General features: G+C 36.2%; 2 protein-coding genes across 2 annotated transcripts; both read right to left on the bottom strand.

Moving 5' to 3' along the window:
* Window positions 1-1,701: 1,701 nt before the first annotated feature.
* si:ch211-229d2.5 (zona pellucida-like domain-containing protein 1) lies at window positions 1,702-7,692 on the bottom strand. The gene is made up of 10 exons (XM_067365871.1): window positions 7,599-7,692; window positions 7,289-7,509; window positions 6,865-7,049; window positions 6,003-6,075; window positions 5,815-5,912; window positions 5,647-5,727; window positions 3,700-3,868; window positions 3,497-3,605; window positions 3,363-3,383; window positions 1,702-3,267 (listed from the first exon to the last, which is right to left on the bottom strand). The coding sequence occupies exons 1-10, from the start codon at window positions 7,690-7,692 to the stop codon at window positions 3,128-3,130; spliced, it is 1,191 nt and encodes a 396-aa protein (XP_067221972.1). The 3' UTR covers window positions 1,702-3,127.
* A 3,312-nt stretch (window positions 7,693-11,004) lies between these two features.
* Window positions 11,005-17,969, bottom strand: zpld1b (zona pellucida-like domain containing 1b). The gene is made up of 10 exons (XM_067365966.1): window positions 17,864-17,969; window positions 16,726-16,946; window positions 16,208-16,389; window positions 15,979-16,051; window positions 15,479-15,576; window positions 15,105-15,185; window positions 14,716-14,887; window positions 14,514-14,619; window positions 11,424-11,453; window positions 11,005-11,168 (listed from the first exon to the last, which is right to left on the bottom strand). The coding sequence occupies exons 1-10, from the start codon at window positions 17,967-17,969 to the stop codon at window positions 11,005-11,007; spliced, it is 1,233 nt and encodes a 410-aa protein (XP_067222067.1).
* Between the last annotated feature and the right edge of the window lie 997 nt (window positions 17,970-18,966).

Here is an 18,966-nt window from a genome sequence, read left to right as displayed (position 1 = left end):
ACTGTTTTCCACAGTAGAATCTGCATTTGAAAGCCTGGTCAGTCACTACTGCTAGTTTATTTGTGTGGCTAGCTAGTTATTTTGCCTACTTACACTCTGATTTTGCTTTATGAAAAAGCTTCTTATGTCCCCTTTCTTCTTCTTAGGTGGCATCTACAAAGTACAAAAAGGGGCAAAAAACGGTATATTAAAATGTTTTTACTCTGGCCTTTGTATGTGGCAGAGAGACAGCCCTGGTAGTAACTTACCGTCGGCGTCGTCAACATATGCGCGCGCAAGCACGCACGCACGCACACACACACCACCCGCTCGCTGCTAGTGCAAGCACAAAAGTAATCCCGGCCCGCGCGTGTAGCCTGTCAGATACCCCGCCGCCAATCAAATTACAGCGTTTCTTGTACTGTCGTCATCCTGGCCGTTAGAATCGAATCTAAATAGCAGTTCAAAGGAGCTTGCTAAATATTGGTGGGGACAAATTTGTCATCTCAAAATATTGATAGGGACTAGTACCTAGCGTCCCCCCCTAAACCTACGCCCATGTTTGAACCTCAGACCTTTCTTCATCTTCAGAACACAAATTAAAATATTTTGATGAAATCCGAGAGGACTGGTCGATAAACAGCAATAACCACCACTTTCAAGGTCCAGAAAGACATTGTTAAAACAGTCGACGTGACTACAGTTGTTCAACCTAATTAACGAGTTCGTTTGCCCATATAATCTTTAGGATATTAGGTTAGCTAATTTGGCTTGCTGTCCACTGAGGAGGGGCTCGATGAAGCATCTTCAACTCGAGCTCTGATACACCCCCCAGTGAATAAATATAGGATGTGATTACATAGGGCAAGGTACCTGAAATGAAGGTGGAGTTTGGGGAGGTGGAGGGATGCTGAAACAGCTGAGACTGAAGAGAGGTAAGCAGCTGCTTATATACTCTGGCTGTTGTGGAAGATTAGATGGGCTCGCTCCTCCCTAAATTACGTTTAGGAACTTCACTAATTTTATGAAGCGACCAGAATACTTTTTTTGCTCAAAAACAAAAATAACGACTTTATTCAACAATATCTTCTCTTCTGTGTCATTCTCATACGCTGTTTTCATCCAGCGCTTCCAGGTTCTACGTCAGAACAAGACTCATTATTGGCCGGCTCCTGCGTCAGCATCACACGCATGCGTCAAGCTGCTCACGTGTGCAGCTTTGGCCAAGGCATTCGTACATAAACAAGCCTTCACTGTGCTTACTGCGTTAACTGCGTAAGGATAATGACAGGGAAGAGAAGAGATTGTTGAATAAAGTTATTTTTTTGTGTGTGTTTTTTGCGCGCAAAAAGTATTCTCGTCGCTTCATAAAATTAAGGTCACTGCAGCCACGTCAACTATTTTAACAAAATTAGTACCTTTCTGGACCTTGAAAGTGGTGGTTATATTGCTGTCTATAGACAAGTCATATACCTCTCAGATTTCATCAAAAATATCTTAATTTGTGTTCCAAAGATGATCAAAGGTCTTACAGGTGTGGAACGACATGAGGGTGAGTAATTAATGACTTGTGTACTTACATTTTCATTTTTTAGGTGAACTAACCCTTTAACATTTTTAATAGGTGTGCCCTCATAGTGATCACGTGACCCTATCAACCATAAATGGATATGTGAAAGAAAAAAAAAAGGTTTGACAAAAAACCAAGTCAAGTCACCTTTATTTATATAGTGCATTTTACAATGCCGATTGTGTCAAAGCAGCTTTACAGTGATAACAAGTATATAATTTTGGCTGCACAGCAGCTCTTAAAGAAAATGGTGTCATTGTCCAGCTTAAGTAAATTCAGTATTGATTCATTCTGTTGTACGAATCAATAGTTATTCATTTAGTTAATTTATCTGTATCAGCACTGAAGTCATCATTCAGCCCAGTTCAGTTCGCATACATGGGTGTTGATGCAAGCAGATCAAAACATTGTTGAATATCAAATGACAAGTGTCCCCAACTAAGCAAGCCAAGGGCGATGGTGGCAACAGGTGACAAACAGGTGTTAAAATGGAGAAAAAAAAAACACAGGAGAAACCAGGCTCAAAAACCAAGCGACGTGTGTGTTTTCCCTCCATATAATTTAATACAATTTACCGGTTATAGTCCACGCAAATGGCTGCACCAACATTATGTGTATGTATGTAAAAAATAATGTAGGCCTATTTGTTTTGAAACACCACAGACTACAGATTTTCTTTGGTTTAGGCCTCAGTTGTGGGGGTTTAAACCTAGAAAAGTGTCTTGTAAAATTTGCTTTAAGATAACCACAAAGAAACAGCACTTTTGCAACATGACTAAGATTATTCTGTCTATGGACAATGTGTTGTTTTTTCAAATAATGGTGAGGCTCCCTCTAGTGGTGTTGCGTGTTAACAGGAGAGGAAATCATCAAAAATTGTTTTCACAATTCTACAAGCCTTTATTGCATGCAATAAGAGTAAAAACTCAACAAATACAATTCAGAAAAAATGTGATTCTTGAAAACAAACAGGTTCCATGAGATAAACTGTCTGAATTTGTAACATATTATATGCTGAAGTATCCAAAATAAAATAAGCATGCCCGTAATCTCTTTTCCAAATGACACTTTCCTTCTTCATTAATAAGATACAAAGCAAAGCAAGGCTCTTCATGCAGCAGTTTGTATAACTTTATGAAACATGTTTCTTTCACCTGTTCTTTTAAAGCTGTCAGTCCTAAAGCCTTGAATCCTGCTTTAATGTGGCACAACTTTAGCACAGATTCATTATGATAAATAAGTTTTATCCACACAAAAATCTCCATAAACAAGCAATGCTCCCTGTTTAATCTTCCTTCTTACACCAAATGCTTCAGAGCCTGTACATATTTTGCTTTAAAATGTAATAATCTGAAGTATATAAGTGTAAATGAATATATTCAGCAATTTTTACTTAAATAATAATAATTTTTTTGGTTGCATTATTTGCATTTCAAATGACAATCGTGTTGTCTGATATGCCAACAGTTTTTATTTTAAAAAGTCAAATATTGATAATATTATGGATCCCCAGTTCCCACCTCCACCAGTGCTGTTTTTACTTGTCCTACGTGAAAAGAGCTCTGGGATCGTGCACAGTTAACGTAGCATCTTGAGTTTGCGGTAAAATGACACGGCCATGAGGGCGGCAACGGTGCCCACAATGACGAGGACAGCCAGAGCAATGCCCAGTCCTACAGACGCCCCATTCCCGCTGTCCTTCTGTGCACTGCTCAGGGCTGTACAGGATTACACGAGACAGCATGTTATTACCAAAACTACTTGTTTTCTGGCATTCTTCTGTAAATGAATCACATTTATGAGGGAGACTTACCTTGTTCCTTAGTAGTAAGAGCTGAAAGAAAGAACAATTATGAGTTAATATCCAACTATAATTATGCTTCTTGAAATAATTGTTTCCATCAGTATCATAAATTATGACAAGGATCAGGTAGAAGAGAGCCATACGGGTGTCCGCTCGAGTCCTAATAGGTCCTGAGGTGATGAGAGTGGTGTCTGAGAGGCCATCTGTAATTGTCGTTGTCTGTACCTCTCGTCTCGCCCTCACGTTGCATTGCTGATCAATGAAGAGGGAATGAGGGTTAAACAAAACAGCAGGACACATTTGAACTCTATTTGAACATTCTGTGCATTCTGAGAGCTTGTTGTACCTTGAACTGGGTGCAGGTGGTGGTTTCACAAAGCCTGGTGATGCAATGGAGGTAGTAGGTGGAAATGGTCTGGTTCTGTTGCTCGACAAAGCGGAAGGCTGGGAAGCCGAAGCGAGCCCTCTGACTGTTTCCATTCTCCAGCATGGTGGTGAACAGATCCTTCGAGCACCTTTTGAGAAAAAGTAAATCTCAAGTATGTTACACACTCTAAGAAAAGCCTGTAAAAATAGGGCCCAATGTACTGTGTTAAAGGGTTAGTTCACCCAAAAATGAAAATTCTGTCATTTATTACTTACCCTCATGCCGTTTCACACCCTTAAGACCTTCGTTCATCTTCGGAACACAAATTGAGATATTTTACTTGAAATCCGATGGCTCAGTGAGGCCTCCATAGGAAGCAATGTCACTTCCTCTCTCAAGATCCATAAAGGTACTAAAAACATATTTAAATCGGTTCATGTGACTACAGTGGCTCAATATTAATATTATAAAGCGATGAGAATATTTTTGGAGCTCCAAAAATAACAAAATAACGACTTATTTAGTGATGGCAGATTTCAAAACAATGCTTCAGGAAGCATCAGAGCACAGTGAATCAGTGTGCCGAATCTGCTGTTCGGAGCGCCAAAGTCACGTGATTTCAGCCGTTGGCAGTTTGAAACGCGATCCGAATCATGATTCGACACTCTGATTCAATTGTGCTCCGATGCTTCAAGAAGCAGTGTTTTGAAATCGGCAATCACTAAATAAGTCGTTATTTTGTTATTTTTGGCGCTCCAAAAATATTCTCGTCACTTTATAATATTAATATTAAACCACTGTGCTCACATGAACCGATTTAAATATGTTTTTAGTACCTTTATGGATCTTGAGAGAGGAAATTGCTTCCTATGGAGGCCTCACGGAGCCATCGCATTTTAACTACTAAAATATCTTAATTTGTGTTCTGAAGATAAACGAAGGTCTTACGGGTGTGGAACGGCATGAGGGTAAGTAATAAATGACAGAATTTTCATTTTTGGGTGAACTAACCCTTTAAAGGCACAATAGGTACGTTTTCACCACTAGAGGTCGCTTATTCAAAACAAAGACATTGCTCTAGTGTTTTTTTGATGATTTAATACGAAGGAATTTTCTGAATTGATTTTACCCATATGTTGAATTGCGCATTTTGTTGTGTTTTAGGGTTGAAAGAAATGTCTAAAAAATTATCTGATAACCCAGGTGAAAAAAAATACACTTCTGTACTAATGTACTTAAGTACTCTATTTTCACACACTCATTTTATACTTAACATACTAAATATTCTTCTTTAGTACTTCTTAAGATAATCTTAAGAATATCTCAACTGTGCTATTTTGAGACACCATGACATATGAACTAAAATGTGCTTTTAATATACTATTTCTGTTTTTAAAAAATATATTTAGTTACCACTTGTAGTACACTATGGGTTCAAATGTACTATAAGTGATTTCTAAATACATTTTTTAAATACAGGGATAGTATATTAAAAGCACATTTTAGTCCACATTTCATGGTGTATCAAAATAGCACAGTTGAGTAAACTTAGATATTCTTAATATTATCTTAAGAAGTACTAAAGAAGAATTTTTAGTATATTAAGTACAAAATTAGTGTGCGAAAACAGAGCGCTTTAAATACATTATAGAAGTGTACTTTTTTTCACCTGATAATGTCCTGGCAGAAAATTACCAGTTAGCTTTTCCATTTTTCTAAGGATTTATTTCTGACCAATGAATTTCCGTGGCTTTATCCAGTTGTTGTTTTTTAATAATTTCGTAAAAAAAAAAAAAAAAAATCATTCTAATCGATGAAGTATTCTTAAAATTAATATATTTTATTATTTTGTCAAATATAGAATTTCTATAATGTAAAATAATTAATATTTTTAACATGACTTTTTGACCTTTTTTTGGGACTTACGGGACAAACAGATTGAAAAAGGTTGAATTGGAGGGTAGGGCTGAGATAGAGGCATAGCATCGATCCAGCAGAACATGATACCTGTGGAGGAGGAGGACAGAATCAGTCAATACCTACATAAACTAATAAAGGCATTTCATGCAAGAACCATCAGCAAATGTTACTCACTGTGAAGTCAAGTTTGCTGCTATGACTTGCACATAGATTCTGGTTCTGAGCTCAATCCCTATAGAAGGGATAATGAGTGGAGTAGTGTAGTTTTCATCCTAGAAGCAAAATTAAAATTTGGGTTCAGGGACAGAAAACTATATGACAGAGTATAGATAAAGCTACAGATTTTGGAAATTTGTTTGTACTTTGAAGAGCTGCATGCTTAAAGTGCTGATGAAGCTTCCATTGTTGTCCTTCACTGCAATGGAGGAGGATGACCTGTAGAGGGAGGAAACGTTGCATTTTACAAGTGCCACATAGCTCAAGTTTCTTGTGTTTCCATGGAATAATTATTCAGTTAAGACTGTCAACAAGCTGCATTTTCAGATGTTTAGTGTGTGAGTGTGAAAGATTTTCTTTTTTTTAAAGTTTATACATTTATTTGATTAAAAATATATTAAAACTGTAATATTGTGAAATGTTATTCTAATTTAAAATAACTGTTTTCTATTTTAGTATATATTCAAATGTAATTTATTCCTGTGATGTAAAGCTGAATTTTCAGCATCATTACTCCAGTCTTCAGTGTCACATGATCCTTCAGAAATCATTCTAATATGCTGCTCAAGAAACATTTACTATTATTATCAAGGCTGAGAACACTTGATCTGCTTGAAATATTTGTTGAACCCATGATATATTTAATTTAGGATTCTCTGCTTAATAGAATGTCAAAAGAATAGCATTTTTTTATATATAGAAATCCTTGGTAAAATTATAAATAAGTATATAAATATTCAGACACTTGATCAATTGAACTGAATCCTTCTTTCAAAAACATTTTAACAGTATATGTCAGAACATATGGGTCATTCCAAAAGTTACAGTCTATTAACCTTTGCTTCTGTTTATGTAAATATGTAAACAACTGGCCTACGCCTTTTAGCTAATTTAAGTGGGAATTTTGACTAAATAAATGACTAGACTGGGAGACCAAATGGCTGGTTTAAGATTTTTTTATTATTATTTCAGCAGGATTAATCTATTAAGAGAGTTAAAAGATCTTACACATCAACTTGTGTATTGTTGATCAGGTACTCGAGTGGATATGCACAGGAGTAAAAATACTTCAGCTCGGCGTTGTAGGTCACTGTTCCGGTTGTGGGGTCAAAAGATCTGACCACCCCACTGATGTTGACCGTCTGGATGTTAGAGAAGTCTGAGAAGACCCCGGTCCCTGGAGCGCTGGTGGTCTACAAAGGGAGACAATAAAATGAAAAAGACTTTCACAGAGAGAGAGAACTAATTACAGAGAGTGTTTTGAATACTGTTCAACAAGATGATGCTCTCAATGAGAGTAGGAGTAACACTGCCCCTTGTTTGTAACCAAGATGAGTTTCTGGTTTAAACTTCTTCTACTTTTTAAAAAAATTATTATTAGGGAAGACTTAATAATCAATGCAAATACAGTTTAAGATGCAGTAATACTCACGCGGAAGATGCTGCCGCAGGCATCTAATTGTCTAAGCGGAAAGCTGAAGCGCACGACTGGAGGAGTCGCAGTCACATCCAGTGTTCCTCGACACAACGGATCATTTGCAATTTGATTCAGAATCAACAAGGACTCATTATAGCCAGTGTAAATGACCGGGCAAACCTGGATTGCCAAATTTATAGATTCAGTCCCACAATACACTGCAATGTCGGTGTACTCTGTAAAACAAAGACAAGCTCCCTAATGTCTTTCTTATAAAACTGATTCATTATTTTTGTTTGTTTAAAAGCAATTACAATAATCATACCTGGACGCCTGAAGGAAGATCCACAGTCAGAACCAGAAAGAGCCAGGTGGCCCTGAACCATCGCACCCAAAATCAAAAGGCTGAGTAGAACCATGTCAGCTATCTGCTCTTCATAAATGTCCAAAAAACAACCAATAAATGACCCTCTGCACCCCAGAGAAAATCTTGAAGAGCTCCTGAAGGTATCCTTACTGTTAAAGATCCTTTATCGTCTCAAAGTGACTGTTGGATTAACTCTGACAGGCTTCAGTCTGTTCTTTATATATATATATATATATGTGCGTGTGTAGGAAAGTTAGTTAGAGCACTTCTGCAGGATTGGACCAAAACAAGGTCATTTGCTATTTGGTATGCTTGTTTGAGTTCTCAAGAACAATTCACTTTTGTGGATAAGGTACCATTACCTTGAGGCAAAACTTGAAACCTTACACATCACCTTTAAAGTTAGACCATAAACAATGACCACTGTCTTTGTCATCTTGTACATCCTGAAACATATTAACATGTAATTTAATAAACTATGTACAAACTCCTTTGAAGAAACACACACTATGTGGAAGGTCTCGTCTTCTGTCTTTTGACCTAAATGTACAAATCTGTCAGTGTAACCTCTGACCTTGGATGTCTTTTAGGAGGTTTGTTACCTTAAAGGGTTAGTTCACCCAGAAATGAAAATTCCGTCATTAATTACTCACCCTCATGTCGTTCCAAACTCGTAAGACCTTCATTCATCTTCAGAACACAAATTAATATATTTTTGATGAAATACGATGGCTCAGTGAGGCCTGCATCGCCAGCAAGACAATTAACACTTTCAATGCCCAGAAAGCTACTAAAGATATATTTAAAACAGTTCATGTGACTACAGTGGTTCAACCTTAAGGTTTATGAAGGGACGCCAAAAAAACAAAATAATGACTTTATTCAACAATATCTAGCAATGGGCGATTTCAACACGCTTCGAAGCTTTATGAATCTTTTGTTTTGAATCAGTGGTTCGGAGCATGTATCAAACTGCCCCCAGAGGTGAACCACTGAAATTTCGAAACACTTAAGACATAACGAAGCCTTGTTTACTGAAATCATGTGACTTTGGCAGTTTCATACATGCTCCGAACCACTGATTCAAAACAAAAGATTTGTTAAGCTTTGAAGCTTCATGAAGCAGTGTTTTGAAATCACCCATCACTAGATATTGTTGAATAAAGTTGTTATTTGTTTTTTTGCCGCACAAAAAGTGTTTTCGTTGCTTCATAACATTAAGGTTGACCCACTGTAGTCACATCAACTATTTTAAATATGTCTTTAGTAGCTTTCTCGGCATCTGAAAGTGTTAATTGTCTTGCTGGCGATGCAGGCCTCACTGAGCCATCGTATTTTATCAAAAATATCTTAATTTGTGTTCCAAAGATGAATGAAGGTTTTATGGGTGTGGAATGAGATGAGGGTGAGTAATAAATGACATTATTTTCATTTTTGGGTGAACTAACCCTCTAAAGTCTCGATGGACATGGGATGAAATCTCACGAGTGATGGTTCATACACACCTATTTGATGTTTGTGACAATGATTTTCAAATAGATATGCTGAAGGGACTCATTGTTAAACACAAAAGATAATTAGAAATTTTTTTCTGTTTACTTTGTCCAATGAAAGGCAATGGGGTCCAAAGCAAAATTGGACACTACTAACATGAGGGTGGTAAATGATGACAAATTGTTATTTGTGGGTGAACTTTCCTCTTGATAGTGTTGAGCCTACAAATGGACAATAATTTCTAAAGCGTTTCTGGATTCTTGTTGTGCTTCTATAGCATGTCAAAAGTGAATGAGGTGAAATATTTGACTGGTAAACTGGTGATAGACTCTAAACTGGGTTACGTTTAATGTGATAATGAGGTACAAAAATCACTGAAAATACCAATGGAATTGTAATATGAACCTGTCAGCTGAGCTACCTGGGAAGGACAACACTTTTTCTGATTAGAGTTCAATCAGGGTGTTGGGTGTTGGCCTTCTTCTATTGTCAGCGACACAAAACCATGGAAAATTGTACAGACCTCATTATAATATGATGCTGGCCATGACGTACTCACTTAAATTTGTTAGTGAGGTCTTTGCTCTTATGCGTATGTAAGGTCCACAGCATTGTTTTGCTAAGATAAGAAATGAAAGGGAGAAGCACTGCATCAGATATTTTCTGGCTTTTGACTGCAGTAATCTGGGATTATGCTGAGAAAGGATGCAGATTGTGGAGATCTACAGTGGCACTGTGAGAATTAAAAGGGTGGTTTGTGTCTGTTAAATGTCATTTGTCGTGGTTGAATAAAAAATATGGTGTGAATTTAGGTACACATAAGGAATATGTTGCAGATTAGCTGTAAAACTGATACAAATGCAGACAAAAGATCCAAAAGGAGCGAAATTTTGATTAATTTTTATATTACACATATTAAAAATGTCCATTACATGTAGTTGACAAAATCAGTTCAGGAAAAACATCAGGTTGTACATATATACAATTTAAATAAAGTAGCTAAAATGAATGTGAAACAGGTTATAATAGCATCTCAATGTAAAAAAAAAAAAAATTAAAATAAAAAATATTTTAAACTGTATTATATCACACAAATGAAAAACAAATGAACAAAATTGTCTAGGTTAATTTGGAAAATAATGTTTTTTAACAGAATCTATATTCAATCTATGTTGCTGTCAACTACTTTTTAAACAGGAATATTTAATTAAGACCTCTGTCTCATTTTTTCTTTCTTTGTTTACTAATCGCCTATTCTTATTCCACTCATTGCACACACACACACACACACACACACACAAAACATCATCATCATAATATAATCATAATAAGATCAACAAAAAAGAATAAAGCATACAATCTGCAATCATCTATATGTGAACAATCTATATTTGTTCTGTGCTCTGCACTTCAAGACATAAAGGATCACAGACCCTGAAACAGATTGAGGTATTTTAAAATGTACATTTGTATTTATACACTAAAATTTTGTCTTTTTTAAAGAAGAAAAAATCATACTTTTCTTCAGCAAGGATTCATTAAATTGATCAAAATGTATACATTTATAATGTTACAAAAGATTTATTTTTCAAATAAATGCTGTTCTTTTGAACTCTCTATTGATCGAAGAATCCTGAAAAAATGTATCATCGTTTCCAGAAAATTATTAAGCAGAACAACTGTTTTCAACACTGATAATATTAGGGACTATTAGATTCATATATTATAAAATGGGGAAACGTGTTTGACAAAGTAGCCTAATGCCAATTTTGTGACATAAGTAAACAGCACTGAGAATCTGATAAAAATGCAATTATATGACCAAATTTTGTTGACAGATTTCAGTACACTCATGGGCCAAGAATGAAGGTCATCTGAAGCTGGCGCTCCAGACCCCTGTCAGACTAGAAGGGCTGGGCTTCCTGAGCAGCCTGAGGGAGAGGATGAAGAGTCCCAGGCTCGTCACACCCAGCACAACCACACCTGATATCAAGGCACTGGTTACAGCATTCAGATGCTGGGAGGAACTGCTCACTGCAGAGGCACAGAGAGGGGGTGAATGGGGTAAGCAGAGGATTGTGGGGGTGAATGGGGTTGGGTGGAATGGGGGTCAGAAAACAGACAAGATGGTTCTGTAAATGGGTACCATGGTTCTCATTTGCAGAACTTGACACTGGTGTTCATTGTTTCACTGTGAAAATGAAGCTGATGTCGCACAGAAAGATACTAATGAAAAACATTTAGCAGGCTAGTTACACTTTTTTTTTGAACTCTTAAGAAAAATCTTACCAAGTTGTGAGTTGTTGGTTGGTGATTCATCTGCAAAAAACAAAACACACACAAACACACACGAGATGTATTTGCACATAGCCTAAATAAAGCATAAAAGATTTCATGATTTAAAGGGGCTATATATAAGAATTTTCATGCATTAATCACTTTTTGTATTTCCACTGTGTGACCAGCTTGTAATGAAACTTAAAAAAAACGAGACCTTCCCTGACTTCCTAGATTGTCTATAAAAGCCTGTAGACTAATATCTATTTATGTGAAGGACTTGGGTCGGTTTTGCCGGGAAAATCCAATTCTTCCATTCTATGACACATAAATCGAATGCTTATGTTCAGTATAATGCCGATAGAGCTATTCTGTACTGTAATGTCAATGTGTCATGCAAAGAAAAGAGATTAATTCAAACTGTAGTCTCACATAGCCAGGTCTGTGTAGTCTATCTCAAACATACTTTATATTCGAATTATGATAACGGTGTAAGTTTAATTACAAACCTGATTCCAAAAAAGTTGGGACACTGTACAAAATGTAAAATAAAAAAGGAATGCAATAATTTACAAATCTCATAAACTTATATTTTATTCATAATAGAATATAGATAACATATCAAATGTTGAAAGTGAGACATTTTGAAATGTCATGCCAAATATTGGCTCATTTTGGATTTCATGAGAGCTACACATTCCAAAAAAGTTGGGACAGGTAGCAATAAGAGGGCGGAAAAGTTAAATGTACATATAAGGAACAGCTGGAGGACCAATTTGCAACTTATAAGGTCAATTGGCATCATGATTGGGTATAAAAAGAGCCTCTCAGAGTGGCAGTGTCTCTCAAGATGGGCAGAGGATCACCAATTCCCCCAATGCTGCGGCGAAAAATAGTGGAGCAATATCAGAAAGGAGTTTCTCAGAGAAAAATTGCAAAGAGTTTGAAGTTATCATCATCTACAGTGCATAATATCATCCAAAGATTCAGAGAATCTCGAACAATCTCTGTGCGTCAAGGGTCAAGGCTGGAAAACCATACTGGATGCCCGTGATCTTCGGGCCCTTAGACAGCACTGCATCACAAACAGGAATGCTACTGTAATGGAAATCACAACATGTGCTCAGGAATACTTCCAGAAAACATTGTCGTTGAACACAATCCACCGTGCCTTTCGCCGTTGCTGGCTAAAACTCTATAGGTCAAAAAAGAAGCCATATCTAAACATGATCCAGAAGTGCAGGCGTTTTCTCTGGGCCAAGGCTCATTTAAAATGGACTGTGGCAAAGTGGAAAACTGTTCTGTGGTCAGACGAATCAAAATTTGAAATTCTTTTTGGAAAAACTGGGACGCCATTTCATCCGGACTAAAGAGTACAAGGACAACCCAAGTTGTTATCAGCGCTCAGTTCAGAAGCCTGCATCTCTGATGGTATGGGGTTGCATGAGTGCGTGTGGCATGGGCAGCTTACACATCTGGAAAGGCACCATCAATGCTGAAAGGTATATCCAAGTTCTAGAACAACATATGCTCCCATCCAGACGTCGTCTCTTTCAGGAAAGACCTTGCATTTTCCAACATGACAATGCCAGACCACATACTGCATCAATTACAACATCATGGCTGCGTAGAAGAAAGGATCCGGGTACTGAAATGGCCAGCCTGCAGTCCAGATCTTTCACCCATAGAAAACATTTGGCGCATCATAAAGAGGAAGATGCAACAAAGAAGACTTAAGACAGTTGAGCAACTAAGCCTGTATTAGACAAGAATGGGACAACATTCCTATTCCTAAACTTGAGCAACTTGTCTCCTCAGTCCCCAGACGTTTGCAGACTGTTATAAAAAGAAGAGGGGATGCCACACAGTGGTAAACATGGCCTTGTCCCAACTTTTTTGAGATGTGTTGATGCCATGAAATTTAAAATCAACTTATTTTTCCCTTAAAATTATACATTTTATCAGTTTAAACATTTGATATGTCATCTATGTTGTATTCTAAATAAAATATTGAAATTTGAAACGTCCACATCATTGCATTCAGTTTTTATTCACAATTTGTACAGTGTCCCAACTTTTTTGGAATCGGATTTGTACCTCATCTGGTGGCATGATGGCGAGTGATTGCAGAGCTCGTACAAATAACCACATTGCTATGATCAGTTGCTTTCTTAACTGCTGTTTTCTCAGTGCTTTAATTTTTATTGTGTTTTGCTATTGAGAGGAATGCGCGCAGCACATATACTCGTCTAAAAGTCCCTCTCAGCAGCGAGGATGCCGTCTCGATGTTCTTTAAAACAGTGTATAGCTGCAAAGGTATTTTTTACTTATAAGCAAAGAACAAAAAAGAGCTTTGCTGTGAGTATATTGGGGCTTGAATCACGTTCAGTCTCTTGTACGTTACGTGTGCACATCTGCGAGCAAAAGCAATAGGGCTAAGTTGCTGGCTGCAGTTCACTTAACAGCCACTGTTGTCGCTAATAACAAGGGTTTATGAATTCTACACAGCCCCTTTATAATACTTCAACATAGAATTAGTTCAAGAACAAAATTGAAATTATTAAGCAAATTCTATATTTGTACTCAATTCCCAAACATAGAAATCAAATTCAAACGTCTTAGAAAAAGTAATAAAAGTGTAATTTTTTACAGATTCAAAGGTGTAAAAAGATGTAAGATCTACTTCCAGCATGCACTGTGGCATGAATAATTAATTAGGTTGCATGGGTTTACTGTTTGCTTCTACACTGGTATTGATTTTGTTGTCATGCTTAGAAAAATGATTTATTTATTGTTACTGTTATCGTGTTTTGTGTACCAAATGTTGAGGTCTGTGAGATCAGCTGCATCTCTTGTGTCTCAGACATATATGATAGATAAGCTGATGTTGTCTCACAGAAATTAAAATATGCTTTAATAGCTGTTTGAAATATTACTATTTAATGTTTCTATATATATGCTACCTTTCAAAATTTTACTTTTATACCATTAATAGTTAAATTTACTTATAACAATGACAAAAACTTGGAAAGTTAGTAAATTTTATTTGTCATTTTTTCAGTGCATTAAACAGACTATACAGCTGAGGATTGGGGCTCTCACCACTCCTAGTGATTATGGGACCTGCGGTTATGACGGCATCCCCTGAGGATGAACTTGATACTACATGTTCATCCACAGTGTCTCTCCTCCTGCGTTTTCCACAGATCTGCCATTAGAGATATTACACTCAGTGCTCTCATTCAGTTTGGACACTTAAAATACACTATTAACCATTAAATATTTCAGCATTAAATCTATTTACCGGCATTAGTATTGCACAGCCATCTGCTCGACACAGCTTTGTGACACAATGCAGGAAGACAGTGGACATCTTCTGGTTCTTATGTTTCACAAAACGAAAGACTTCGAATGCAAAGCGGCCCATTTGACTTTTTCCATTCTCAAAAACAGTTGTCTGTGGATCCTTGTAGCACCTATTTAAACACCCACCACCAAAATAAGGGCTTTATTAAACATCAGACCTGACGATAAAGTGATTACCTTCTCTCATACCCAAACAAACACACACTCACTCACACGCACAAATCATTTCCTCTAAAAGGCCTTTGTGCATTGTATTGTAGTCAGTTGAGCAGGTAATGAGGACTCACCGAGTTAATGCGCACATAATTTCAGAAAATACTAAATTACCCAAAGAAAAGGTCATAGCGTATCTCATCATTAGGGTTCCCAGAGGGGGTGGCGTAACAGTGATCCATCAGAACATTCCACCTGTGGGGAAAACATAGTAATTTATGCTATTAATGGGAATTGAATCTCTAATCTCAAGAAGAAAAAAAGAATTAGTTAATAGGGGCTCAAGATCTGAATATTTACCCAAGAAGTGAATATTTCTCACAATTCATTTTTTTCTCATAACATCTCACAAATAATTAGTAGTAATGCCACAATTTAAACTAGTAATCTGTCTTTACACAAGATAACTAAAACATTTTGATGATAAATAATTTTTACAAATTTTTCATATATAAAATATAAAACATATATTTCTCTGTATGATATACCTCCTGTCCAGATTTGTAGCTTTTACTGCTGAAAACACACGAGTCTTCAAGGACAGGCCAGACATTGGTATAGAGATCAGCTGACTGAATGTTGAATCCTGTAAAATATGAGAAAGAAAATAAGCTTTACTGTAATGGCGGTCTAAGCCATTCTTCATTACACAAACATACCATTTTTACGTTTTAGTTTAACTTTGAGAACCATATACACATTTTTGTACACATCTACAATATGAAAGTGACAATAATAAAAATGTATAATCTTAAGTCAAATATCATAATTTGAAGTCAAATAATTTTTTTATGTTTTCATTAATCTTAAGTATACAATCATAAACATTAAAAATTGAACATAAATAAAATTAAAATAAGAATTTATTTTAAAAAGTTATGACTGCTAATTAACTGTGATAATATTTATACTAATAATAATGTGGAACAACAAATGTATTAATTGCTTTTTAAAATTAATTTTATTTCATGAACTAGAGATCACTCACATTGTAAAGCACCAAACTGAGTGTGCTCAGAAAAGTGCCATTGTTGTCTTTCACCGATATTGCTGCAGATGAGCTGGTAAAGGAGGTTGAGATCAGAACAAGACATTATCACTGTGTATTCACTGCAGAAAATATCAGCAAATCATTGATTACTCTGGACTAAATTTGAACTTAAATAGTTGTAGAACCAGAGGGAAGTATGTTGTTATGTCTAGGCAAACAGACTCACGATGCCAGCTGGCTGTTGTTGAGCAGGTATTCCAGAGGATAACTACAGCTGAATTTATACACCAGACCAGGCAGGTAACTGATGACAGTTGGAGGGTCTGGGGTGTCAATGTAGCCTGATATATTCCCCATCTGCACCATAGAGATGTTCCCATAAGCGTTCAAACCTTGAGATGTAGAAACCTGAACACAGAAAGATTTAAATGTTACAATAATACAAATCTCATTTTCACTAGGAAAATTACATTTTTGTTCTTAAGTATGAAATCTTTAAAATCCCATGTGTTATGTTATGTTCAAATCCCGGACGAGCCCCCATTTTGTGTCCCTTTTGAGCCATGGGCTGTAACATATGTAATACATACTGTAAAACAAACAGAATAGCTTGGGCAAAGGTGAAACTGGTGGAAGTTCAGATACAGTTTAATGATATTGCATGATTATCATATTTGTACACCATGGTATTCACATAGTACCAAGAAACCATAATAAATCCATGTAAGTTAATGTATCCCTCACCACCATCGTGTTCCCACAGGCCTCCAGTGTGCTCAGGCTGATACTGAAGAGCACAGCTGTGGGGAAGGTGTTGTTGTTTATGAAGCCTCGGCAATGGACATCTCCATGACGGCCGTTCAGTGCCAGGTCGGCATCAGTGTATCCAGAGTACAGCACAGGACAGAGGTTAATCTTTAGTGTGACTGTCTGAACACCACAGTATACACTGATATCTCTGTCACCTTGAGGGAAAGACAATACAAGTAAATGAAATGGCATCTCCACAGTGGGATACATTTTTTCTTACAAATTATATTATCTGCATGGCAATTTAAGTGCAAAGTTGAGCTAAAATATTACTATGAATTTAAACATGTCTTGTATTTGCTTTAATGACAAACTCCACAAGCAAGAATATCTGACCTTTTGGAACTAGAAATATTTATTTTAAATCAATATAAATTTTTCAAAATCCTAAAATTTCCATGTGTAAATAAAATGTGTAAATCTGTAAATCTCACATTACTAATGCAAACTGCATATTTTGGACCCCACAATATATTATAATATTTTATCTAATATAAGGAATTAATAAACTTTTTTTTTTATATATAACAATACATATTTATAATTATTTTCTAAAAATAATGATTACATTTTATTTATTGATTTATTTACACAAGTTTGGGGTCAGTAATATATATATATATTTTTTTTTTGAAAGAAGTCTCATCATGGATGAATCAAAAAAAGACAGTAAATACAGTAATATTGTGAAATATTATTACAATTTAAAATCTAATTTATTCCTGTGATGGCAAAGCTGAATTTTCAGCATCATTACTCCAGTCTTCAGTGTCACATGATTCTTCAGAAATCATTCTAATATGTTGATTATTATCAATGTTGAAAACAGTTGTCCTGTCTAATTTATTTATTTTTTTGTCGAAACTGTGATACATTTTTTGCAAATTACTTGTTTGTAACATTATAATGCCTTTATTGTCTACTTATGAATAATTCAATGCGTCCTTACCGAATAAAAGTATTTCTTTACTGACCCTAAACTTTTGAAATCTTACTGACCCCAAACTTTTTAACAGTAGTGTATTATTGTTTACATTCTGCAACATATAAATTCTGGCTCTCGATTTCTTACCAGGGAATCTGCTGTGGTAGTTTGGATCACAGTTGTATCCATTGAATTGTGTAAAAGCTAAATGAATCCCACTGAACAGCAGAAGAGGAACACATATCCACTCCATTTCAACACCTGGAAAAGAAGGAAAACAGACATTTTTCAAAACTTCAGTCATAACTAAAATAATGACACAACAGTAATGTTTGATGTCTTAACTATATAATAGCATAAAGTGTTGAGATCCCTCTATTACCTCAGTCCCCTGATGCAGGTGAGCTGTGCTCCATGCGTTTCGGCCTGCTGCCGGTGAGTGAATGGGCACCCTGGCATCTCCACAGGGCCGCTCGCACCGCTGGCCTCTACTGCGGCCAAAACAATGAGCCATTATCAGAAGCCTTCAACAAAAAGAGCTGTCCTGGACAACATGGGAAAATCCATCACAATCTCAATGCGCTGAACAAATCTTATTTATGGAGGCAGAAACATGAGCCTCTTTTACGATTTCCCACTCGTCTTCTCATGGCTTGATCTGCCTCTGTCATCGCTCAATAATGTCTGAACTCAGTGTGGGACTGAAGGCAGGAATTATGTTTTCATCGGCGGCTGAAGTGACTAAAGGGCCTATTCTCTCTGTCAGTCCATCAGGGTTGATAGTGAGTGTGCTGTTATTGTCACTCCGGCCTCCCGGTTCCTCGCACTTAACTCAACCATAAACACTCACTAATGCACTAGATGAAGAAATAAACACAAACTGCCCATTTTTGACATTAAATAGTAAAGCTAATAGAAAATTGCTGCCATGTCTAATACTCTGATTTAATTAGTTCATATTTTATAAATAGTGAGATGTGTACTGAAGTGCAATAGTTATTATTATTTTTTAAAGGACAAGAATCCTTGCTGAATAAAAGCATTAATTTTTTTCAAAAAACAAATATCTTACTGACCACAAACTTATGGTGTATCATTGATTAGGTTGTTAAAATGTCATAAAATAGACCCATATGATTTACTTCAATACTCTGGAAATTAAAAAAAATATATAAATATAAAAAATATAATATATCCACAATATAACCTCCCTTATTTGGATGGCAAAATGTGATTATTATTGCGGTAAT

This window comes from Chanodichthys erythropterus, chromosome 17 (genome assembly GCF_024489055.1).
Source record: "Chanodichthys erythropterus isolate Z2021 chromosome 17, ASM2448905v1, whole genome shotgun sequence".
Taxonomy (NCBI): Eukaryota; Metazoa; Chordata; class Actinopteri; order Cypriniformes; family Xenocyprididae; genus Chanodichthys; species Chanodichthys erythropterus.
This window is presented reverse-complemented; position numbering and strand designations above follow the sequence as displayed.